This window comes from Moschus berezovskii, chromosome 6 (genome assembly GCF_049115385.1).
Source record: "Moschus berezovskii isolate FMDL1 chromosome 6, NW_MosBer_1.0, whole genome shotgun sequence".
Lineage (NCBI taxonomy): Eukaryota > Metazoa > Chordata > Mammalia > Artiodactyla > Moschidae > Moschus > Moschus berezovskii.
Genome location: NC_142465.1, coordinates 70,899,843 through 70,926,854, shown reverse-complemented (window position 1 = coordinate 70,926,854; position 27,012 = coordinate 70,899,843). Strand labels below are relative to the sequence as shown.

General features: G+C 40.7%; 1 protein-coding gene across 7 annotated transcripts in view; it reads left to right on the top strand.

The window, feature by feature from the left end:
* Positions 1-231: 231 nt before the first annotated feature.
* Positions 232-27,012, top strand: part of IGF1 (insulin like growth factor 1) — an 81,334-nt gene continuing 54,553 nt past the window's right edge. Inside the window, exons 1-3 of one of the 7 annotated variants that reach the window (XM_055394523.2) lie at positions 232-484; positions 955-1,036; positions 5,484-5,640. In XM_055394523.2, the coding sequence (XP_055250498.1) occupies positions 974-1,036; positions 5,484-5,640 (220 nt within the window). In that variant the 5' untranslated portion in view covers positions 232-484; positions 955-973. Of the gene's footprint in view, positions 485-701; positions 1,037-1,810; positions 2,848-5,480; positions 5,641-27,012 lie in introns of those variants that run through there. The other 6 variants (XM_055394522.2, XM_088837154.1, XM_088837153.1 and 3 more) reach the window with 6 other exon arrangements.

Here is a 27,012-nt window from a genome sequence, read left to right as displayed (position 1 = left end):
CAAATACACACACACACACACAGGTTCAAGTTATGCAGAAAAATATGAACAATGGGAAAATCATTTGCCCCTCAGATGCCCTTCCCCTGGGGTGGGGTGGGGGTCGGGGTGGGGGCCAAGCAGCAGAGCAGAGGAAGGAAGAAAAATATTCGATTTTATTTTTTCAGTTGGCTTTACAGCTCAGCAAAATCTTTGCCCTGTCGTGGGCAAAAAGCATGAGACAGTGTCCTGAGGGGAGCCAATTACAAAGCTGCCTGCCCCTTTCCAGGTTCTAGGAAATGAGATCATTCTCCTCACTTGGCAACTAGGACGAGGGGTCATCCCAGCGCTGTCTTCCAGTCTAGTTTACCCTGGTCGTTTGAGGGTTAAAATCATAGAGTATGCTTGAGATGGTCTTTTTTTCATTTCTTGTTTTTTAAATTTTGTGTTGGCTCTGGAATATAAGATTGCTCGCCCATCCTCCACGAATAGTCCTTTCATTCTGGTAAGGTGTATCAGCAGATGTGCGTGTCTTCGTGCCCGGGAGAAAGTTAATCAGAGGACAGCATCAGTATTTTAACGTCTGCTCCTCTTGTCACTAACACACATTCTTTTAAGGGAAAAAAATGCTTCTGTGCTCTAGTTTTAAAATGCAAAGGTATGATGTTATTTGTCACCATGCCCAAAAAAGTCCTTACTCGATAACTTTGCCAGAAGAGGGAGAGAGAGAGAAGGCAAGCGTTCCCCCAGCTGTTTCCTGTCTACAGTGTCTGTGTTTTGTAGATAAATGTGAGGATTTTCTCTAAATCCCTCTTCTGTTTGCTAAATCTCACTGTCACTGCTAAATTCAGAGCAGATAGAGCCTGCGCAATGGAATAAAGTCCTCAAAATTGAAATGTGACATTGCTCTCAACATCTCCCATCTCCCTGGATTTCTTTTTGCCTCATTATTCCTGCTAACCAATTCATTTCCAGACTTTGCACTTCAGAAGCAATGGGAAAAATCAGCAGTCTTCCAACCCAATTATTTAAGTGCTGCTTTTGTGATTTCTTGAAGGTAAATATTTCTTACTCTTTGAAGTCATTGGGGAATTTTCTTTAAATTGTGTACTGTTTGCTTCTGCTTAGAAATGTTCTTCACTTTAGAATTTTCATTGTTTCGGCACTGGGAGTTATTTATAAATTGCTGAATATGCAATTCTGTGGGATCTGAAAAAATAGCTCCGGGAGATAAATGCCTTTGCACAGATATCTGTATGAGTAAAAACTATTGCAAGGTACTTATGCTAAATCCTCCACTTCTTCAGGGCTTGAGTGGTGTCATTATAGAAGATTCCTTTAAATCCTATCTATGGTTAAGGGCTATAGGGCATGGATATGAACTTTTGGATTTTTTTGCAGGTGCAGATGTTTTATTTTTAAGACCATGTTCATGTGTATGTAGGACTGTGTGTGTGTGTGGTGTGTGTGTGTGTAACTTGCCAGGACTTTTGATTACACGGCATGGCACATACAAAGTTACATTTTAAATGATATTAAAGCTTTTAAATATGATCTTTGGAGCTAAGGTCCCGGAACTCTCTGCACTTATGCCCAGAGAGTCAAAGTTAGAGTGAAGTTTCATTTGCTCTTCTGAAAAAGAACTCCTTAAGAACTCCTGCTGACCTTGCATATTCGGATAATTTAAACAAATGCACACTGTATATGGAAAGCGGAAACTTTCTAGCAACTGCTATTCCAAGTTTTTTCTTTTGAAGAGGACTCTCAGGGGCGAAGTTTGGACTTGGGGTTTTGTGTTGTAAAACGCGGATTTTGTATTTGGGATTGTAAAGTCTCTTTAGGTAAATTTGGCTAGCGTTGTCAATACACTGACTTCTCCTTTCCAATAACTGGCCCTAGTTCAAGTTTCCATTCTAAGCAAAATTATATCTTTCAAGACTTGTATTTTTCCAATTTGCAAGCATTTTTAAGCTGCTGTCACTGGCTCCCCGATGCAATTGCCTGTGGGCTCAATTCATGATACTTCCCTACCGCTTAGTCCAGCACTCGTTTGCTGCTTTCAAGTACTCCACCACTAGGACTTTTCTTAGTCAAGCCAGTGGCTTAGGAGTTAAGAATACATCCTTGTCGGGCACCTGATCCTGCTGCCCTTGAGATGCCAAGATGCGCACTGGCTACCTTGCTTTTAAAAGAAATGAAGTCAGGATACACATATGCTATGTGGTCTGATAGCTGGGGATTTTGTCTCCCTACTTAGATGTTCCTAAAAGGGGCTGTGTAGTGTTATCTCTGCATTAATTACAAGTTTGGAAAACTCCAAATGAACTTTCCATGCTGTGTACGCTGAACTTTTCAGAAGTAGAGCTAGCTAGCCGTAAGTTGTTGCCTTTTCCTGTACTTGGAGCAGGAAGTGGTTTCAGGGAGCTACGTGGTTCTTTCAAATGTAATTCAATGAGTAAAGGTGTCTGCCAGGCAGAGCTCACAAGCTGATTGTACTGTGAGTCTCAAGATATTTCCAAGTGTTTGAGTCAGAGGGAAGAGGGCACAGGGGAGGACTGGAGCTTCGGTCCCTGTCCAGGATGGCTACAATAGGCACACGATGGAAATCGGTGGCTTGATTGGGAGGAAAAGATTGACTCAGATCCCAGCCGTGGAATTTGTTTATTGTCTGAATGGACAAAAGGCAGTTTACCCAGGCTCATAGCATACCTGCCTGGGTGTCCAAATGTAACTAGATGCTTTCACAAACCCCACCCACAAAGCAGCACATGTTTTTAAGTCCTCAGTTTTCTATTCACATCAGTCTCATAATACCCACCCTGACCTGCTGTAAAAGATCTGGAACAAACAAAAATGGTTACACCTACAGTGAGTATTTTCTTATGACTATTGCCCTCAAATTTTGCTGGGCATTTTTATTGTAACCCAGACATCTGGAACCAATTGATATTACATTTATTTAAGATAAAAAGAAAGGTCTTTAAAATTTTGAATTTGTGAATGATTTTTGAGAAAGAGTGCTCTGGAATTTTTTTTTCTTCTCTTTCTAGTTCTTCTTTTATTTCTTTCTTTCAGATCTCTCCTTTCTCTCTCTTCATTTCCTTTGTGTTTGGAAAAATAAAAGGCCAAGGAAATGATGAACATATGGGGCCACTCATTTCAAACTTTTAACTCCTAAGCAAATTCTTTATTGTTTTCTTTTGGGGGAACATAATGTGATAAATTCTCTGGTTCTCTGTGGGTGTGATGGACTGTTTCCTGAACTAAAAGAAAATGCACTAGAGGTTCTATCTTGTCCTAGAACTATAAGTGCTGATATTTATCTGAGAACATAACTCAGCAAAAAGGGGGAAAAAGGAAGAAAGGAAAGGGGGAAATCTGTAAAAAATAATCTTAAATTCTTAAATGCTAGAGACTGATAGGTATTGCTGAGTTTAAATGTGTTATACAAAAGAAATAGCTATTAAAAGTATAATGTTGACATCTAATGAAGTTCTCAATTCCCTGAGGTTTTGAGTTCCTTTTTCCCTGGATTTCATAACTGAAGAACCTGAAGGCATCTACAGTTGCAGGTGCTTTGCCTTAAGCTTCACCATTAACTCAACAAAGAAGGGAGCAATGGAGAAATAGGACTGGCAAAATAGCATACGTTCTAGAACTGGCTGGTTGCCAGAGTGTGGGGTATGTTCTGTAAGATCAATTATGAGTGTTCTCTTTTGAAAAGGGCAAGGAAGTCCAATTGGCTTGGACTTGTTGAGATTTCCACTGGAAATACTGAAAGGGAAAACTCCCACCGATTATTTTATAACTAAGAAAGATGAGGATTGGATGACAACTTGTTTCTAGCAGTCCCTGTGGCTTTGGCTATGTGGGGGTGGAGGGTTTCCATGAACAGGTCCTATGGAGAAAATGGAAGAAATTCTCCATCAAGCTTTCACCTCCTCTTCTATTTTATGTCTATTATTTATGATGATTTGCAAATAGAGGACGCTTTTCATCTTCAAATGTTTTACAAGTATTAACTAAATATTTACGTTGTGTTAACGAGAATCAGGGGTTTACGGGTATTTTTCCCCAGTTGCTGAACTGAAAGTCTGGCCACAAAAATGGAAATCTTAATTACAGTGATGGAGCAAACTTTGCCACTGATGTAGAGAGCCATTAAGAGACCAGGGAGGGCAAGGAAGGTGGTCGGAAAATAAATGACTGAGCCTGTTTCTTTGAAAGTGATGGAGTCGAATGGACCTGCCACCAGTGGGAGGTTCAGAAAAGCCTCTTTTCATAATGATAGTTTCCAGTTTAACTCTATGACCTTTTGATAGGGTCCCTGGTTTAACATCCTGTCACTGACTCTGCTGATGCTGCTGAAAGTAAATGCATCTGAGAGGGATAAAGCTACTCACCTTGGGAGGCTTCCTAGAAGAAACCACATCTTTGTGCCACAAGTAGCAATGTGGAAAAATTTAATGATCACCTTTGCATTGTTTCACTGCTGAGAGCAAGGATGGAGACTTGAGCCACAGGAATCCTGCCTCTGGCAGGGCTGACAGTTGGCTGTCTGTCACTGGCTAAGTCAAGCCAACCAGGGGTCTCTGCTATAAAAAAGATACAGTGACACTTAAGTACCTCCAAATGATGAAGTCAGAATTCCTGAGACTTAAAAAAAAGAAAGACTTCTGCAGGTTTTGAGCCCCGTTCCCTGTTCGTGGAAGGCACTGTATACACGTGTGTTGATCTGATATTGAGCTTGACACAAGGGGCTTTAGAATGCAAAAGGAGTCGGGTTTACTTACCATAAACCAGTTTCATTCTGAAATTCTCAGATGTTTCCTGTTCCTGGTTTTTAACTTTTACTTGTAGTTGTTAACTGCTGATGTTCTACAGGTAAGAAATCGCTCAGTTTCTCTCCCTCTGTTTCTGTCTCTGCCCCTCTTAAGTGGAAAAAAAAAGCTATAATGATATATAGTATGTTCACAAGTTCTTTTTCAGCTGCAGTAAATTCTCTTTAATCAGTAGCTGGGGAATGACGTTCTGGTTAATTTAATATTCTGGTCAGTAATGAATGCACATGCCATCTGTGGATGGCCAATTTGAGAGAATTTAAATTAATAAAACATATCTGGTCCCAAGTCTGGACTGAGCACAAATTAACCTTTGACGATTCCAAAGGTTTACCAGGATCTCTGAGTGGCGTGCAATAAGAGCATCTTTCACCTTCACACATTAAATGTTTCAGGACATTTATCTCATTGAATTGTAATAGGAACCCATAAAGAAAGGGTTCAAGAAGGACTTCCCCAAGGTTTCACAGTAGCAAGAGGATTAAACTCAGCATGATGCCAAGACCTGCTCAGAGGTCACCCACACACCTTGTTGCACTCCTGAGGGGATAGTTTTGATTAATAACAGGAATGCAGAGCTGGGGTAAAGGCACCCTTGCCTTGCCCCTACTCCCCTGGCAAAGACCCAGGAGGAAGATGACCCTCCTTCTGCTCTTTCAGCAGGTGAAGATGCCCGTCACATCCTCCTCGCATCTCTTCTATCTGGCCCTGTGCTTGCTCGCCTTCACCAGCTCTGCCACAGCAGGACCCGAGACCCTCTGCGGGGCTGAGTTGGTGGACGCTCTCCAGTTCGTGTGCGGAGACAGGGGCTTTTATTTCAGTAAGTAGCCTCCCTCTCGCTGCTCTGTGGATTTACAACTGCGGGGAGTGTGCGAAGAACTGAATGACTGCCTGTGGCTGGCAGCCGTCCTCGGCCTCCGAGATTCCTCACCTTAACGCAAGCCTAGCGTTTCAGCGGGGCCGTGGCACGTTTTGCAGATTTTGGATGGAATTTTTCTCCTTAGCAGTTTGTCTTTTAACTATTTCCCGCTAGGCTTTCCCGCAACTATTCTGCTCTGCCCTCACTATTCCATTCCTTCCGGGGAAAAGACAGGACAAAATGGCCCTGGGGGATTGAGGTTTTGGTTTTCCAGATCTGTGGGTGCATGTACCGACATATGTGAATATGTAGGGATGTTTTAAGTGCTAGGTCACTTGGAGGAAACTAGGAAGTTGGACTTGGCAAAGGGGCACATCCCAGATGTCTCCATGTGATATGAAATCACCCCGAACAGACAGAAGGTGATGTCGCTGAAAGGCACATTTGCAAAGACACAGGCTCTCGCTCAATGCAAACTGAAATGCTGAGTTCATTTGCCCTCAGTTCACACTGACCTTGAGTCTTTGTTGTTGCCTTCCTTTGATGTCACCCTTCTCTGGGGCTCTCCAGTGATGTCTCCATCTGGAAAAGGGTTTCTGACAAGTGCAAGGTCACTTATCCCATAAGTAGGTCTCAGGTGGTTAAAAAGTCAACAGTCAATAAAAAGCAGACAGCCAAGTCCACACTTGCAGATAAATAATAAACACAAACAGGAGTCCCTGCTGCCTGAGGGAATGGATCCCTTAGAGAACACACCTCAGAGGCATCTGGCTCATATATGTTACAGGACACTGAGTGATGGAAAGCCAGATGCTCATTCTGTTTAATTCTTTGCAAGTTTAGAGAGTTTCAGGAAACTGACACTCAGGTCTTCAGGACTGTGAATCATTCTTAGAGGTTCATGTGGCTTAAGTGTAGACAGCTTACCTCAGTCACCCACGAGGCTTTGAATAGCTCCTGTGATGACTCACACACTTCCAGTCTCTCTCTTCTTCCCAGGAAGGTGTGTGTGAGAGAGAGAGAGGCTGGAAGGAGGGGTCTGTGAATGTAGCAGTCTGGGATGGGTAGGGAGAAAGGGAAGGAAGAGGTTGATAGGCACGTTGATGGTCTGTACTCATTGTAGATTCAGTGACAAATAGTTTTTCAACAACTGGTGACAGAGAGTGAGAAGTACTTTCTACTCTTTGAATGGGCAAATTCCCACCCTCTGCTTCCAGCCAACGCTTTGAGTGAGTTCATTTATTTTTCTGGCAATAAAGCGATTCTGTCCCATTCTCTGTTTCTGCGCAGACGAATGAGTTCATTTGGTGAGTGTTTTTCGAATAGCAGACCTGTTTTACCTTCAGAATATCTGGCAGAAGGCAAATGTGTCACATCGACATCACCCAGCGATGGCTTGTCACTATTCTTTACTTTGCTACAACTGATCCACATTTTAAAAAATGGATAAGTGGGTCTCAGTTATTATGCCCAAGAGGACTTTCTTTTTGCTTTGATAATCCATTTGTGCCATTCCCTTTTATCCAGTTCACTAGGTGATGGCTGAGCCCCCAAGTGTCTTGGGTTATGTGCCAGGTTGAATTGCCACGTTTGAGGTGACATGCTCCAGGATTTCCATGCACAGTGCATGGAAACTGGATCTTTCTATGACTGTGATGCTTACATGACAAATTAAATGACAAAAAATGAGAAAGAAAAAATAATAATTTGATCCCAAGTTACCCTTTGATACTTATATATGTTCACACAAAGAATTAAGAGTATCAGACAACTATGATGGAAACTGATTTCAACTCACTGGAAGGCATTCTATTACTCAAATGATCAAATTTTACAAATGTGTTTTAATTCTATCTTAATCATTTGAAAGGAGAAGTTTCTACATGGCAACTACTTATGTATAGACTATAACTTTGGATAGAAAGTGGTTTTATAAACTGTGTTTTATTATTGAGAACCTAGGTTTCATAAGTTCTGGTTTATAGAACTCTGTGACAATGTAAATTATTTGTCTGACATAAACTTTCATGCACAAAAGTATTCTTGTTAATTTTCTAGTCAACTGGACTAGCCTTTTTGCCCAAGAGAAGTTAACCCCTTTAAATTGTTTAATTCAGAACAGTGATTGATCCTCTGCTATGTGTAAGATACTGTATAGCCATGAGTGAGATACCTCAAAATGAATGAGAGATTAACTTTGCCTTCAAGAAACTCACAGTCTAGTTAGGATGTTAAAAAAAAGTATTATCAAGTATCATAGAGGAAAATAATTATGGAAGAAAAATGCAATCCTTTATGCTTTTCCTAAATACTTTTCCCATTTTTAAAATCAGCTGACCAAGATCTACCCTTTCAACAGGCTCCTTGATATCAAAGGCCAGATTGTTTACCATTGAATCCCAGTATCTAGCTCAATGCCTGGCTGATATAGCTGCAGTTCAAGTTTGACTGTTGAACTGGCAGGACTGAATTGAATTGAATCCCATTGAATGTAATGGCATGACTTGTTTGGGATCTTAGTCTTCAGAATCATCAAGAATTAGGTTTGTCAGGTACTTTGGACAATTCTTCTTGTCTCATATTTACCCAGCTATTCGATAAAACTTTATCTTTTCAACTGAATACAACGTATACCAGCAATGACTTAGAGGCGGCATTTAGATCCTCCCTAAGCTACATTGATGCTCTGTTTCGTGTCTGAGCCAATTATTCTTAAAGGCATTAACTGTTGTCAACAAATTTTATTGAGTTTCCTTTTTGTCCCTTGAGATTTACTGTGTGTGAAGAAGTCAGCTCTAAGCACTTACAGCCTTTGAAATACTTTTTAGAGGAAAGCAGTCTTCCCTACCTCTATCCCCTGTCAATTGACTCTTATTATTATTTTTACCCCTTTCAAAGTTTTATTGTGGCTGCAAGCTTCATTTTAAGCTGCTTCAAATCCATTTTGAATGTATGGATTTTGTCTAACTGTGGAAGGGGGTTTGAAATGCAAACATCTAAATAAATGTTACCTCCACATCTATCTTTTTTACTGGGCCAGAATATTTAACAAGGGGAATTTTAAACCCTATTAAGAGACAGAACTGTCCTGAATAACTTTTTTGGGGGTAACAATTATTTTGTATCTATCAACCCAATGTTCTAAACGAGTTCCTATTTCTCTACAAACCTGTGTCACTAGAGCACAGAGCATGCCACCTTCTCAATTATCTGTTTTGTAAACATCTTCCCAGCATAAGTGCAAAAGTTCCTCTATAATTAACACAGCTTCAACAGACATTGCATGCAATGAAAGTTGCAAAGAAGAGCTAAGTATTGATTTCTCCCTATGTATCCTAGTAAGAGAGCATGTCAACCAGTCGTGTACTTTCACAGTCTTGGGAGAAAAATGGTGGCCTAATGGAGTTGGCACATTGGGAAAGAGCTAGCTATTATCTTTCCGGATTGATGCAGGAGGCTCATAGAGAGCAGTTTGTCACAACCTTGCTGTGCATGGAACAGAGCAAGAGGAAAAGAGCTTCAAGTGAAATAGGAGAAGTTCAGCTTGCCATAGATACTATTTTTGACAGTCATGGTGATTAACCATTTTAACATATGCTTTAGAGGCTTGTGGAATTTCTCTCCTTGAAGATACTTTAAAAATTGACAGACAACCAACCACCTTGAATGGTTTCAATTAAGAGCAACCAAAAGAAAGCGAGTTTCTGGGGTCCTTTTTAGTTTTAAGAGTCTATAAACAGTCCCTTAAATAAACTGTATATGCTTTATCTCTGCGGTCTGGGAAAAAGGAGAAGTAAATCAATTAGAAAGGAAAGTTGGATACCCTTTTGGTTAGTCCAGATTTATAGCTTTTGTAAAATATACTTCCAATGCATACTGATTAAGAACAGGTCTGAATAAATGAATGGCATTCTTCATGTGTTAAAACATACTGTTTTATAAAGAGTTTAAGTAAAACTTTGCTATGAATTTCATTGTTATTGATTGCAACAACCTTCCTAGATTGAGGTTATTATTATTAACTCAAGCTTCTTTCATTTGAAATATAGTGCTCAGAAAACTGCTCCCAGACCTGTCATTCATTAGCTGTATGACTTTGGCAGGCATTTAAACTTCCTGGGCCAAAATGTCCTTGTCTATAAAACAAGGGGATTTTGTTCAAGTAAATGACCTCTTCTAACTTTTAACAGACTCATAGTCTAGGTTGTAATTAACAAGGATTTGGTACTATTCAAGAAAAGGAGAATCTTGGATTTAAATAGTGACCAAAGAACATTTTAGACTCCTTTATCTTCTTCACATAATTTCTGTTCATCCCCAGATAGGGGACCCCGCCTACTTAAAGCAAGAGAAGCCAGTGCCTTTGTTTTATTTTGTTTTAAGCTGAGTTCCAACCCCTCAGGAATGGAATAGAAGCTCAGACATGACCAAATACATGCAAGTCATCTGGCCAAAGAAGCACACACCTCATGAAAACAGATTGCCACTTTTCTTTGCTAGGAAGGACTAACTGACATTACAAAGGACTAACTTTACATTTTTTCAGTCTCCTGAAAGTGAGGACAGTTAAGTAGGTCAGTTTTTAGCTGCTCTTTATAAATTAGAGGGGCAGATTGAATCTATAGTCTTCTAAACCTTGACTAAAAGCCTTTCCCAGGCTTTTGAGACTGCCTATCCAATTAAAGAAGAGAGTACAGCACTGGGACCATCCAAAGACACACTCAGCCACCATTAGCATTGCTTTGAGTGGGGCTGGATTTGAGCTACACCATTTGCATTCCTTGGCTTGGCACCCCTTAGACCTCCAGCTATGCATCTGTATGACAGCTGGTCAAAGTTAGAGGTGCAGTCACTGGCTGTGATTTTCTCTTTGAAGCTAATTGGAACATGTGGGATTTGACCTTGGCCCTGGCCTCATTAGCACCACTAAGCTAACAGGCCACAAATATTCTTAAAGAGAAACAGTGAGTTTTTATATTGACCTTCACTAGTGGCGACTACTCTTTAAATATGCCCAAGAGGACTAGTCTGGGCAACCAAGGGACTTCTAAGAACGTGATGATTTCTGTGCAAATTTAGAAAATATTGCAATATTGCAAATGAAATAATTTGCATTTTTCTGATATGGTCAAGCGCCTCAAGACCATCTTCTCCCTGATGAACAGTTACAAGAAGCAAGAGAAGGAAGGAGTCAAGGCCAAGTGTGGTCTCTACTGCCAAGAATCCAAGATGTAAATTCTAGCTCTGTAACTTACTTGGTGGGTGGCATCGAGCAAGTCACTTAACCTCTTTGTTCTTTAATTTCCTCATCTCCAAAACAAGGACTACCTCACAGAACTGGTTAATCTATTAGAACATATTAAATTAGAATGCTGCCTGGCACATGGTAAGCATCATAAACACATTAGCAATTATACTTATTTATTCTCTTCTGGGATCAGTCACAAAGTCTACTGCAAAGGTCTGGGCAGCCTGATTCATTACATACTCATTTCCCTCGATGTGTGCTAAGTTGCTTCAGTCATGTCCAACTCTGTGCAATCCTATAGACTGTAGCCTGCCAGACTCCTCTGTCCGTGGGATTCTCCAGACAAGAATACTGGGATGCATTGTCATTTCCTCCTCCAGGGGATCTTCCCAACCCAGGGATCAAACCCAGGTCTCCTGCATTGCAGGCAGATTCTTTACCATCTGAGCCACTAGGGAAACCTATTTCTCTCTATAGGGGCAGCTGATAAAACCTGTTGCTAATAGTAACACTTACAGTAGTATCAGTAGCACAAAGGATGTCTTATGCTTGACTAGCATTTTCATTTTTTCAAAATCCTGTTGTAGCAGCTCTCTTACTTTGTCTTTCCCCCAGGCTTAGAAGGTAAAAATCATTGCTTCACTGGACAAGTGAGAAAAGTGAGACACAGAGAGTCTGTGCTTTACCTTACTGGATGGATCCAGAGCCAAAGTCAAGGTCTCTTGTGTCCAGGAAACACGTCCATCTGCCCATTCACATTGTTTAAAGGTCCAAAGTGTTGCAGCGTAGAGATATGCTTCCAGAAAGCCTTGGCATCTTCTGGGAGAGCAGGAACAGAAACCCCTGGGGGTGCAGTTGATTCTGAACTTTTTTGAAAGGAGACTCAAGGGAGACACCCATGGAATGACCCTACAGTTTACCTTCTAGAAAAACTTAGGAAATACTTAAAGAATTTCTTTAGGCTGTACAAGAAAAGTTTTTTTGATTAGAGGCTGCTGCCATTTGAGTCCCCTGCCTTCACAGACTGGACTCCACTCAGACGGCACACCGCAGCTCCCCAATGAGCACAAAGGTATGCCTTATGATCCGGGGGATTCCTTCCTCTGGGCAACTTCAACTTTTCTTCTTTCTTGGCCACCAAACCTCCAGTGCTTCTCTCCTAGTGGCTATGAGTTCTGCTGTTTTTTCTCAAAGCCCTACTGAAGAAGAACTGTTTGTTGGACCAGGCGTCTCTCTCTCTGGGTTTTATAAGATAGGCAGTAAAGGAGAAGTGCTCATAAGGCAACATAAGCCTGAGAGTGTGAGCCAGGCAGAAAGTGTCTTTCCCACCTTGACCATGAAAGGAGCTGCAGAAGGTTTGGATGGGAGGCTTCCACCAGTGCAGGTGCCTCTCAACCAGTTGCTTGAAGACCATGAGTATTGGAAGGTCTCAGATGTTCATGGCTGGTAGGCTCATAGCTCCATTTTGGATCCAGAAGAGTGTTGGTGTTTTCCATACAGCTGGGTCTTTGTATACTTAGTCCAGACATCATGAACCATGCCAGTATTTCTCAAGGTCTCTGTAAAGAGCCAACCTCAAACCTCTAGCTGACTTTCTTCTGATTTCAGAGCCTACACCAAAGAATCACTCTGCAAACAGGCAGGCAATTTCTCCCAAGGAGATTGCTCATTGTTCTTCATAATGGGCTACGAAGCCTTTGCCCTTTTATGCAGCCAGAGTCTTTGACAACCATGGTGGCAAAAAATCATTCCTGTACTGAGCTGCTGCCCTGGCAGAGCACCATCCTACACCTCTCCATGGAACATCAGCAAGCTCTTACATCACAAAGAATTACTTTTGGTTGCCTGGAAAGTTCAAGTCCCCAGGCCTTATTAGCTGTTAGACTAAGGAGATGACAACAGAACATTTCACTTGTCTTTATCTATATGTGAGATCATGTTTAAAACATAACAAAGAGCTGTTATTTGACATGTGATTCTTTAAGTGCAGTAAGTTGTATGCCTATTTAATGCATTGTTTAGTCTCACATTGGCTAAAGCCCCTTAAAGAAGCACTTGGCAAGCTCTGGCTTTTCATTCTTGGCATAGCTGCCCCTCTTACTTTTTCACTGAACCTTAAATACCAAGAAAAACCCTTCACTTACTTTACATCTGGCATATTACTTTATGCAATTGGCCAGAACTTTTGCACATGGCCCTCTGCATTTGTCCGAAGGTAATTAATGGCTTTGCAATATTTGATCAGCAGCAGTGTGGACACAAAGAGAAGTTGTGCAATCAGCAGAGACCACACAGTCTTTTAAATGAAAACCTTTTTTGCATTAAATGCTCAGGCATTGTGCAGGGATAAGGGTTTCCATGCCAAAAAAAAAAAGAGAGAGAGAGAGAATGGGCATGATGAAGTCCCTGGGAAGATACCCAAGAACCTGATTCTTGATTAAGTATATATCTCTGTAATAAAACTACCTAATTGTTCACAGAAAGTAAAATTGAAGATTGCTGTAAGCTTGGAAGGCCTTGAAAAATAATCTAGTCAAACATGAGAAGTTAAACTCAGAGAGAAGGGACATGTCCAAGGTCATGCCCCTGCTAATTAGTGCAGAAATAAGAAGGAGGAGATACTCTTGATTCTGTTTCCTGATTTCATGCTGTATTCCACCTTTATCTGTGATGGACCATGCTTATGTCTAAGTTACCTGATAAATTTCAATGACCAGGAGATGCCTTCAATCAGTCTCACCCAAATGAATATAGATCTTGGTGATGTTCTCATTCCAGTAAATTTCCTGAGATTGAAATTAGAGAGTTCAGAGAGTGAGAGACTGTTACTCCCTTGCTGTAGATATTTGTACCAACCAAAGGTATTCCCTGCCTTTTTCCTATATCATGCACTTGGCCTTTCAATGTGCCTAGGGAATTCCAAATCCACTTCAGGTCATGATTTAGATTATTATTATATATTATATTATTCTGACTCTTTGGTCACTCTCTCCAATGTCAACTTGGGTAGAACTGCTTTGGAATGACTTAGCAAAGCTGTGCTCCTGGAAAATCTGAAACAGCCTGACGAGTCATTGGATCAGCTTCTTTTCTGGAGATTTCTCTGACGGCCCTAAGCCAAAAGAAATTTACACCTGATTTTTTTTGCACATTTCCAAGCAAATACTCTATGAATCTCTTCAGATTTTTCTTCTTTCACCTGTGATCTATCTGAGGTACTAGAAAGGCTGTTAGAAGGGTCTTTTAAGCTTTCAGAATGGGTTAGTCATAGAGTCAATTCTGTGAGTGTTCTGAGAAGATGGTCCTACCTCTGTGCCATTTACCCTGATGAAATGGGTCTTTCATCAGAGGCAAGTGATGAAGAAAGTCTGTGCTGAGCCAACCTACATGCAACCAACTCCTGATAATCTGTGAAACTGGGGAAAGGAGCACAAAGGGTGGGAATTCTGGATTCAGCTGACTTGGGGACACTGTATACATTTCAGCCTCCTTACTCCTCCTTCCTTCCTGCCTCCAGCCCCAGCCCTTTTGTAAGACCAAGTGGCATGTCTTAAAATTCTACTTTATTCTCCCGCTCCCTACTCACCTCCCCCAGCAATGCCATCCACAACAGGATTTCTCAACCTCAGCACTATTGACATTTTAGGCCAGATAATTTTTTGCTGGGGGAGAGGGACTGTGCTGTGCATTGTAAAATGTTTAGTGCCATATTTGATTGACTTCTACCTTCTAGATGCCAGAAGTCCCATCCTCCAAGTTGTGACAATCAAAAATGTGTCCAGATGTTGCCAAAATCCCCTGGGGAGGGGGATGGTGCAAAATTACACCTTGTTGAGGACTAGTGGACTAGAACTGGTTCCAGAAGAAAAGCAGTCAGAGAGATGGGAAAGCCATGAGTGCAAGAGACACACAAACTAGTCATTAGTCACTGGCTAATGGGGTCTATGTTTCATTGCCCAGGGTAAAGCAATGAGAAGAATTACTAGAGTTTTGAAAGCTTCTCTCTGAAAATAAAGCTCTCTTCCTATAGGCTACCAAAAAAAAAAAAAAAAGGTGTTTGCAAGCCCTCCTTTTCGTCTGATAGCTATGGAACTCATTTATTTTAGTAACAGCAGTATGGGAAGGCAGAAATGAGCAACATTGTGTACTTAGATGTTTGAGTATGACCACTTGGAGTAAATGAAAAAAAAAAAAGTGTTTTTTCTTTGACTTCAGTATTTGTGGCTGTTCCCTTCGTGGTCATAGGCTTTCAGTTCAGAGTGAAAAAGCCTGGTTCATTTTTCCTGCTTGTATCTTTCCTATTTGAGTATAGTTATAGTCATTTTATTACCTATAAACAGCCCCACCAGAAAGCAGAAACAGATCAATAAAGTATTACTTTGGAAATCAGAGGTTCCACATTTGGGGCTCATTCAGCCCCCTTACTTGACAGCTGTATGCCCTTGGAGAAGCCACTTAATTTCCTTGGGTCTTATATTCCTCACTTTTAAAATAAGAATAAAAATACTATACCACAGAATTCTTTTAGGGGCTTTGGATACTGAAAGAGAATCCAAATATGTCACTATTAGTGGACTGAATTGAGTAGTGGTTTGACTTTAGCCTTTAGTGACTTTGAACCATTAGTTCAATAGTTCTGCAATAATTACAGTCTAGAAAAGTTAATTTGGTGGTGTATCTTCTCAACCTAATTAATTAAAAATAAAAGCATGCTGGTATCTTCTATTCACCTATCACTTTGAATTTAGACCACCCAAAAGTCTACTAATGGATCTTCACAATGCTTACTCAGTATTACTGTTTATATCCTTATTGGAGAAAGTATAAAAAAAAAAAATGGGACCTATCACTTTACCACACTGAGCTTGCTCCAAGAGTTAGTTTCCAGATAGTGGTAGGTAATCACTGAGGTACCACACGTAAGCAAAAAGATTTCCATTCTCCCAAGTCAGCTACTGGTGATTTTTGCTTACCCTCAAAAAAGCAATGCTCAGCAGAGGGAATACACTCAGTAATCAGAAAAGTATCTTTGTCCTCTCAGTATCTTTGTCCACCTCAACTGCTTCCTTATCACAGTCTGACTTAGAAGAATTGAATTTTTTGTTTGAGCATGGCTTTGGTGAAGATGGACCTGTGAACATGTGGTTTTTCTATCCCAGAGGCTTTATATACAACCACTCCTAGAGACAAAACATTTGATGTAAAAACCCACAGTCAAATACTGGTTACTGCCTCCATGAATTATCCTCTCTCTTGTCAGTTCTTTAAAAAAGAAAAAACAGAGACTAAGTTTTAAAAGTTTTTTTTCTGTCCTCTGCAGCATGTAGGGCACTTAATAAAACTCCTTGACTTGATGTTTAAAAAGGCATTCCAAAAGCTATTTCCTTCTACCGGTCCCCAGGGTATACCCCATGACTTTGCATTTGCTGCTGCCGCCATTGTGGATCTGAGATTGAAGGTGTAGAAGGAAAAATCTACCTGAGGTGTCACCCCTTGGGACTCCTTAACTGTGGCCCCAGTGAAAACTTCTAGATCAACAGTAAACTAATTCTAGTCAATAGGAATTTTCAAGAGCTATCATAGGATTCTCATAGGATTCCGCACAAATAGATTTCACCTATGAGAATGGTTTTGAGAACAGAACCTCCATTCAATTCCTCTTTCTTACTTCAACTGAGGCAAGCATACTAAAAGGAGACGTGGCAGGCAAGGGAAGATATGTAACAAGTGGTACGTTCCTGGCAAATAAGTCCCAAGGTAGGTGTAACAAGAGCACCAGCCTTCAGAGAACACAAGTGCTTTCTCCTTAAAGAATAACTGAAGAACTGGAGAGCTAAAAAGAATCATATAGAGCAATATGGTTCAGTGTTCTCACTTCCCGGATGAGGGAAGCAAAAATCCAGAAAAAACATACATTGATGTGCATGAGGTTGCAAGGCATGCTGATGGGAAAGCCAGGACTGTAATTCAGTCGCCTCACCCTTCTGTTTAGGGCTTTTTGCATAGCTGGATGTTTTAAACTTAACCTTGATAAACCCATATGAAGGTAGCACTGGTAACCACAGTTCATAAACTCAAAGTGAACAGCTATGTCATATTCTTCTGGTGTCATGCATCAGAATAGTCTTTGAAAAGTTAAGCCCTTAATCACTCATAAGAACTTTCCCCCAATTTCTTTCACCCATTGGGATAATATTATCAAGTCTTTTTATCCCAAATCTGATCAATCTGACTGTAGGACTATGGATCTTCATAGACTCTAGTAGTTTGATGGTTTGGAGGCTTAAAGCAAACAAAAAGGGAAAGAATGAATTTCCATTTTAGAGGCCATTTAAAGTCACATTAGCAAGTTGATTGGTTGATGCATTTTGTATTGCTTGTTAACTCAGAAGCTACCCAAAACAAAAGGTATTCTTGATGCATTATTTCTGTCTCTAAACATTCCTGACTTGCTAGTCTTCCATGAAGGCCTTCCATGAAGAAGCTTAAATTTTCCTACGTATTTTGAGTTTTATGTTTCTTTCCATTAAAGTTTCCAGCCGTTCATAGACATATTTAGTTTGGCAGAAGGTAGTGGTGACTCATGGAATGAAGAAATTTGAAAGCAAAGCTACTGAAATGGATCTAATTTCTTTTTTGGGGTAATTTGGGAGCGAGCAATTGATAATTTGTCTAATTTTTCCTGGTTTCATCAGCTGCCATACTGCCAAATATTTGTTCCATATGGATGCTTTGTTATTCCTGAAACATGTAACAAATTTCAGCTGCAACTATATCTAATATGGTCAAAGGGTAAGACTATTGTTGGCTCATTTTCTCATTGTTTTTGGCTGGACACCCTCAATCAATGGCTATTGAGTGAAAAAGCAGGATCATATTGAAACCATTTTCAGCATGTTCCTTCCTATGGATCCAACCATTTCACTCTGAGTTTGTCAAGCACAGCAAATGTTCTCTATTAAAGGGATGCTTATGTTTTAGGCATAGATGCCACTGCCAGCTAATTTCATTCACCTTATAATTCTACTCTCTCCATTTGGTATAGAGATGTTTTTGGCTCTCCAAAGTATCCTTCTTCTCTGATTCTTGCCTCTCACTATAGAACAGATATTTGGGGATAGATTTTGAGAAGATCAATGACCAACTCCCGCTGTATGCATTATTTCAGGGTTACTTTAAGAGAGACATCCTGAGGGCCCTAAAACATATGAATCATAAGACTTGTAAAAGTATTAGTGCCACAAATCTGGCTGGCATTTCTGTAGATTACCAGTACTTTGCATGCAATTATGGAGATCTCCCTTGAAATCAGACAAGAATTCAGTAACATTGCTCTCAACCACCATCAAAAAATGGCTAAAGATACATAAGGACTTATTTCTGGCTGGTTCTGAAGTAGGCACTGATCACTTCGTGTCTTAGAGTCATTCCATGGGTAATTGGTTTCAATCAATAAAAATGATTTCAATGCTGCCCTGCAAAAATAGCGAAAAAAATTAACGAACAAAACAGTCTATTTCTTAGAAGAAACCAGACTTCACTGAAGGCCAGGGAAAGTGTTTTGTGACAAGAAATAATCTCTTATTAATGATGGGAAAATTGGGTTTAATTAACAAATGTTACAGTGTCACATAGTAAAACTACAGGTTAGTGTAGATGGATCTAGAGTCTTGCTACTGAAAGCCAACTGAGAGCTAGTTAGAAATTCAGAACCAGGGGCCCTGCTGCTGCTGCTGCTAAGTCACTTCAGTTGTGTCCAACTCTGTGCGACCCCATAGACTACTCTCAACTAATTAAAAGAAAACCTGCATTTTAGCAGATGCCCAGGAGATTTTATGCACATGAGGGTTTGAGGAGCCCTGATCTACCGAATCACGGGAAATAGCAAATGCCTGCTGACTGATATATCTCTCTCTCATCTAAGAGAACACAAAATATTCAGATCTGGACTTTCACTAAGGAGTTGAAAAATGGTGTTGGGGCCAAACTTGCTTGTGATGGTTAACAATGTATACGCTGATTCGACATTATCAAGTCCTAATCCTCTGAAGTTGGTGGAGCCTTTCCTCAGAGGAAATATAGAACTGTTCCACACATAACCCCACGGCCTGACCTTCTGTGAACTGGAAATTGGAACTCCTAATTGCTGTGGCTGCAGTTTCCAAACCCATCACTGGGGCCAGGAACTGAGATCCAGGCCTTAAGATCTTGCCAGTTTCTTTTTCAATAGTTACATTTTTAAGAACAGCCAAGCAAGAGTCCTTCAAAAAAATATTTCTAATTGCATTGAGGGGAGAAATGTGTGTTTTACTCATATCAAATTGCTGCCTTTGTCATCCTCAGCCAGGTTCTAGTATTATTTCTTCTAACTCCAAGTTGATTAGTTCCATTAGGGCTCCCATTGGAATGTAAGAGAAATAGTTTTAAACTAAGAAAAAGTGGATTTCTATCACTTACTGAGAGGTGAGGGGTAAACTTTAAATCTGCTTTTCAAAGGGACAGCTGGTTTCCCAGTTGATAGCCTTCACTAGACCCATTCTGGAGCTGGGCTGTTTCCCCAGGATGAGCCCGTTAGTGAAGGTCTGGTTATTTGAAAGACATGGCTTCCTCAGAAAGACATGATGCCTCAGCTGGGTAACTAGAAGTGAGAGAAGGCCAATTTGTAGCTTCTCTTCCTTGAATGACACTAAAAGAAAGGGAGGATTTGCACTGAGGAGTCAAGGAATCTTAGATTTACTCAGAGCTCTTCCAGGAAATAGCTTGATAAATTTGGTGATTAGTCCCATGGGTCTTCAAACCTGTTTCCGCTGGAACAATGGTATTAGGATGAACCAAGGCAGTGTGCTTCTGAAATGGGATTATTGGGATCTCTTTTCGCAATTTTCCAGGGGTGGGGGAGGGGAATAAGCCATGGATAGAATGTTCATAATTTTTCACAAACATTTTTCTTAAAATATAAGTACCTGCCACGTCTTCACTGTATTCAACTCTAGGATAAGGTGGTATTGGACTTAGCTCACACATATATATTGAATTTGTTTAGACTTAAACCCATAGCATTTTAACACAACAATATCCCTGACTCTTTGGCACTCTACCCATTGAAAGAATGTTGACAAGATAATTTCTAAGACCTTTCCAGAACTGACATTTATTGTTATTCCGTGGAAATCTGTAAAAATCTTTAAGGGATCTAACTGGATGTGGATCATGTATATTGCCTTATGAGCATTCTTCTTTCATGGCTCTTGTTCAGTGCTTTAGTAAAATGTATGGATGTAAAATTATAGCACTAACTAATCAATTCCTTTATAGCATCATTGGCTAGTCATTCACTCTGTCCTAAGCAATACCCAAGGGAGAATGTAGCCATGCCTTCAGAGAGGTTTCATAATAGCAAATAAGGACTCATTATATGGAGAATGAGATGGCTGGATGGCATCACCGACTCTGTGGACATGAGTTTGAGTGTACTCCAGGAGTTGGTGATGGACAGGGAGGCCTGGCGTGCTGTGATTCATGGGGTCGCGGAGAGTCGGACATGACTGAGCGACTGAACTGAACTGAACTGAACTGATATATCAAGTAAAAAATATGTACTGGCATCCATTTATAATCACATCCCTCAATGTGGTTCTGCAAAGACTTGCACTGTAATAGTTTTGCTATCATATTCATTGTGCTATCAAATTGGCATCACAATGGATTCTCTCTGGACTTGGACCCTTATGCATTTTCTCATTCTAATCTCTCATTATTATGGCATCATAACTGGGTCCCTGCAGAATTTCATTGAACTTATGAGATACTTAATATCGTGGCAACTCCAGATTAAATTGCACAGAAAATCAGCATTGTAAAAGGATCTAAATAAAGTCCTAGTAAGCAATTTAAAAAATTATATCAATCAGACAACCCCAAGCTTGACTCAAACAGGAATAATTCTCCCCTATTTTATTCCAGTCCACATGACTCATTGAGTGGCTTCTAGTTAGCAAAACATTAAATGATGAAAGGAATGAGTAAGCACTGCCCCTACCCTTGTAGAGTTAATGCTCTAGAATAGACGTCACCAAATGGTCCCAGACCCTACTCCCACCCTACCTGAACCTAGTCAACAAACACGTTCTCTTTGATCTACTTGATAAGGTTTTCAAATTTTGAAATTTTAAAAATCAAGAGATTTTAAATAGAGATGAAGATTAACAGCTTCCCTTGAAAAACTGGGTGATCTAACTTTGCTGGCTGGTCTTCCTGAGTGGTAGCTATAGACTAGAGCCTTCTAAGTGGAGTATGTGCCCCTCCAGCTGATCACAGTACCTTAGGGCAGGAATCCCCAACCTCTGGGATCTAATGCCTGATGATAAGGGTGAAGCCGATTTAATAATAATAGAAATAAAGTGCACAATAAAGGTGATACACTTGAATCATCTCGAAACCATCCGCACCCGCTGGCCCATGGAAAAATGGTCTTCCAGGAAACCAGTCCCTGGTGCCAAAAAGGTGGGGGACCACTGCCTTACAGGCTTGCTTTATTCATCTATGTACCCATATGGCCTCAGCATACATCGATCCCTGACACTCATGTTCCAGATATGCAAGATTTCTTTGGATACCAATCATTTATCTTTCTTTTTGTTCAACTCAACACTCAATTCTTGCTTGTGTAGTGTCACCCAGGCACTAAGATAGCCACTGTCAATGCATATGAATCAGATACACATCTTATTTTTAACAAACTCTGCAGCTCTCCTCAAACATAGCAAGAGTACAGTTCAGGTAGCATTGAAAAGACAAGAAAATCCCCATGGTGAAGAAAAAAACCTAAATCTGAAAAACTGGACATTCAATAATTTAGAGATCATCAAAGAGATATTTCTTCAAGAGCAAGTGGAGTTTTTGGCCAGTGACCTTGTAAAGCAGAAAAGGCCAGGTTCCCAGCCAGAGCGATGGACAAGTTGCACAATCACTCGGAGTGTTTAGGACAGTGGAGACCATCAAACCCAACTCTTCAGACAAAGCAAGTTGTAGCACTGTAGTTTGTTTTGCACCAAGATCCAGAACAGCTGTTACCAATTCGCTGGAAGATTACACATGTGTGCCTCCTTCCATTCCCATCACTGTTGAGGTCCCCCTCATCACTCACCGAAACTATTGCAACAGCTTCCTCAGTGATGGCTCTGTGTCCAATAGTGCTTGACACCAGCCATCCCACCCAAGAGATTAATCTTCCTAAAGCACAGTCCTAATCACTTTATCCCCCTTCTAAACAACTTCCAGTGACCATTCGTGGCTAAGTAAATTGAATCCAAACTCCCCAGCTTGATGGTAACACATTTTATACAAGGCCTCTATCTAACTTCCCAAATGTATTTTTGTTTGCAATGTTTTGTTTCTAATGTCTAACAAGTGTTTCCCTACAGCAGTGTTCACAAACTGGCAGTCTGTAAGTGATATCTAGTCTTCAAAAGTATTTTGTTTGGCAAATACAGTGTTTTCATGAAACTGAATTATCTGTCAATATTTACTAGATGACTCTTTCCTCTAGACTGGCACAGATTTTCTGCTTTACCAAAATCCTCACCATTCTCTATTACCTTATTCTGGTCCACTTCACTCCTTTATATGACTTGCATGGCTCTGATAGGCATCTGAGTTTACATATGCCCCCTGCATATTCCAACATCCGACCTAGATGATTTACTACCACACATTTTATTTTCCTGAGTTTTCCTTCTGTTCCTCTCTTAAATGTCACCTCCTCTGCAAAATTTTCTACCAGCTGTTAACTCCCTTTTCTCTGAATAGCAATAATATTCCTCTAACAACACATAATCTATATTCCTATAATCTTATATTGTGTGTGTGTTTTTAATTGAGTATTCATGCTTTATGCCATCTAGTTAACTAAAAGCACCTCAAAGGTGAAGGCTATTGAGTCCCACCTACTCCCTTGTACCCAGACGGTACAGACTGTGTTTGCATGAAATTAATTAAGTTATCCATTTTCCTTTGGCCTTTCAAGCCCGTAGTAGTTGTGTGTACCCATAAGAAGGCAGTAACTCAGTTGACAGGCAGGCATGGCTGAGTTGGAAGACTCCTGTGGACTTTTAGGCATTTTCAAGTAGGGAGTGAGAAACTCTGTATCTAAAGGAAACTACTGAGGGAATGTAGGTAAACAGAACACGATCCTTTTTGTTGGAAGATGCTATGATCTTCAAATTAAATCACTATCACATGTCTCACAAGAAACTTCAGCAAACCCTTTGTATGCTCATCTTGTGTCAGAATTACAGGAGTCCATCCATTCCTGGGGGCCCGGCTGTGAATTGAGCCAGTACCAGGTAGAGCACAAATGCCCCAGAAAAAAAAAAAAAAAGAAAGAGCTCTGCATACTACACACAGAAATGTCTATTTCTAAAGTTACTGAATGCCTAGAAAGGTGCTCTCAGTCCTTCTTGCCCTGGCAGAAGAGCTGTCAACAAGTTACAAGATTATGAAGTCAAAACTCAGTGACTTCAGAGATGGATCCAACCATTTTGATCAAAATGATCAGTTGTAAACTGTGGACTAAAAATTAAGAAAGCCACTCTTCTTAAGTGTAATTTAATTCAGCAGTGTCTTATGGACAACTGTGTACCCAGGACAGTGTTAGAAATCAGGAAAACTGAAACAAGGAAACCAGTAGAGACAACTAATATTAATGGGCACTTATGAAACTCTCAAAGTATGACATCAAACCAGTCTTAAGGTTTATCTTCAACCTGCTTAAGAATGTAGCACTTACCCATGTGTAAGAGTCATCATCAAACAAATCTGATAGCAATAAAATAAATAATAAATACAAACATGGCATTTTTTTTTCCTATTCCTCCAGAACATGGCCGATTTCAAATCATGTCTACAAATGAAGACCAAGGATTTTCATTTTCCTCTCCCTTTCTACCATCTTATGAGGTTTTCCACTGATGTTAAAAGTAAGGTGGAATTTTTCACTTTTATGTACCTTCTATCTGCCTGGGTTCTTGACTAGGTAGAGGTATGGATGAGTTATATTGCCAAAGAAAGGCCAGAAATAAGGGCAAACAAAGTGCTTTGACTTTGAATTGATGGAAAGCTCATGAAAGAACCCTTCCTTTTGTGGAGTTGCTGAACCAGTCTTTCCAACTGATGTCCAGTGACAACCCAATGACAGTTCCATGACAAGTTCAATGCAAATTCTACCTGGAATCATGAGTTTGCCCCTCCCACCTGATCCTCTGTATCCCCTAGTCCAGATAGGATCTGGCACAAAGAACATGGGCATCACTGGTTCCTTTCCTTTCAGCCCAAGAAATCCTCAAAACAGAGATTTTTTTCTGAATTAAACAGAAATCCAACTATGAATGCCTGGGTATACTTGAATAATATTTCTTCTGTTACCAAAGAGATATTAGGTATCAGAAGCTCTGAATTCGAGGTGACGAGACCCTGAAGAGACTTGGCTTTGTTGATTATAACCTGGGTACCTTTGGGCAGTTCTCTTGATTGTAAAATGGTACAGTCAGCCCTTTCCTGCCTCCCAAAAGGGTTTTTTGTGAGTATCAGTTTAGATAATACCCATGGAGTCATTACAAAATGCTCAGGGAATCAAGGCCAGCTACAAGCTTCCAGAGATAATTTGAAGGAAGTATTGTTTGAATGGCTTTCCTGGTGGCCTGCAATGTGGAAGACCTGGGTTCGATCCTGAAGATCCCCTGGAGAAGGAATTGCAACCCACTCCAGTATTCTTGTTTGGAAAATTCCATGGACAGAGAAGCCTGGCAGGCTACAGTCCATAAGGCCACAAAGAGCTGGACACAGCTGAGTGAAATGCCTACCTGATCTAGACTGGAGTACATACTAAGGTTGCAGGTGGGTTAGCCAGGATGGCATTCAATTCCTGCATCCTCCTCAAGAGCTTCCACTGCAGCCGTTCCTTTTGGGGGTTTGTGTGCTTTCTGTGGACTGGAATTACAAGGGCAGAAGCAGGAATAGCTGTATTATTGGTCAGCGCTTCTCATAATCCACCATCCCGTGAGTAAGGATAAGAGGTTAATTAAATATATCTCTCGGGCAACAGAAATGATCAAGGCTGTCCCTGGAACACAGTTGCTTCAGAAAGTAGGCTTTTGTTTCAGAGAAAATCTCCCACAGAGAAACATAGAACGCCAAAGAGAACTATAAATAGGACTATCATTTATGTCAATTATAAATAGATTTGCTCCCTTTTGATTAGAAGATTAATGCTAGATGAAAGTCGGTAGTTGAACAGAAATGAGGGAAAAACTCCTGACAAAATATTATGACACGCTAACAGTTAGATTTGATACATTTTCCTCCCTGTGGTATTTTCTCTGATTTTCCCTAAATGAAGACTCTTTTCATTTGAGTTTAAAATTTAGTTCTTAGTCTTTGAAGTATATTTGTTCATACTTTATCAGCTCCTCAGGATCTCTCCTTACTGTCCCGATTAGAACACACATACACACACACACATACCTTTTTTAAAAAATGGAAAAATTAACTATCAAAGTTAGGAATTCAAAAAGGGCAAAACTCTTCCCTCAGACACCTCTCAAGAAGGTCACCACGTTCTTTTACCAAAGTTCTCCTTTTCACAAAGGAGACTCTTTCCCAAATTACTGTGTACATGTGGATCCTCAGCTATTAACATATTAGCAGTGAGGGTAATGACTAAAGGAATAAAGTAAAAGATCAGTCTGTGAAGGGTCCCAAACCACAGGTTGCAGTTACTGAGCACGTGGTCAGATATGCGGTCATTTTCTCTCATTCTGGAGGGAAGAATATGCAGAGGGATCCCAGCTCTGCAGGCCTAATTAGCCAGCTCCTTGTCCTCTGCTTATGTCTGTGACTCATCTCTTCCCAGGGCCAGGGAGAGAAGTGGCAGCTTCCCATCCAAGCTGTCTGCGAGGTTCATCCTGGGACGAGAGTTTGTGGATGGAGCAGCAGGGTACCTCCGTCCTGTACCAGGCGCAATGGAATGCAATACACTGCATGTCTCCCGCCTGCTAGGGTGAGGCAATGGAAAAAGTCTTACCTGAGTCCACCCACCTTGCCTCATGCAAGGTCTTGATGCCAGCTACTGCAGACTCAGCATTAAAGAGGCTGTAGGGAACTCTACTCAATGCTGTGTGGTAACTTAAATGGGAAGGAAATCCAAGAAAGAGGGGATTATGAATAAGCCTGGCTGATTCACTTTGCTGTACAGTGAAAACTAGCACAACATTGTAAAGCAGTTATACCCTGATAAAAAGAAAGAGGCTATAGGTCGAGATAACTGGGAGGAAAGGGCAGATGTAATAAACAGGGACCAGTCTGGGAGATTCCTCCTCTATTTCAAATGCCCAATTCCGGTTTCACTGTGGCGTGTTTTAAAGAGAACTTAGCTCCCCAACTGGAAATTCTTTGCCTGACCCAAGATTCAGGGGGAGATTTCTGGAAAAACACTAATCAGGGATTTTGAAAGCCTGGCTTCCAACACATAAAGACATCTATTGAATATTTTTAAAGATATAAAATTCTTAGAACCGTTGGACAGGTTTCTGTGTGTGACCACTCTCTTCCAAGTGGCATTGCTCAACAGCCCAGATCCCATCAGAAGGCTGACATCATGTAGTTGTGCAACTCCCAGGCATCACAATGTCACTTTGCTCACGGCGCTTGCTGTGTGTTCACCACTGAGAAGCCAAGCGGCTTTAGGTTTTAAGTCAGAATTTCTGAGTGGGATCATTCTCGTGAAACTTGAGCCCTTAGTTCTTCTAAAAAGTCAAAATACATTTGGATCTTGCAACTCAAGAGTGTCAGAGCCAATCATTTCTTCTTTCATCAAAACCCAGGAATCGCACGGTGGGTGGCTGGGGATATGTTCTCCCTTCCTCTAGTTCCCTTCCCCTACCCCTTCAGGCAAGATTGTCCAGGCTGGAGAGAAAGGACTAGAAAAGAAGCTCTCAGGCCTGAACCTCTCTGCTGAGCACTGCATTGTGCTGGACTCTCTGACACAGTGGGATGTGGAAACATGAGACTGAACATCAATTTGTTCCCAG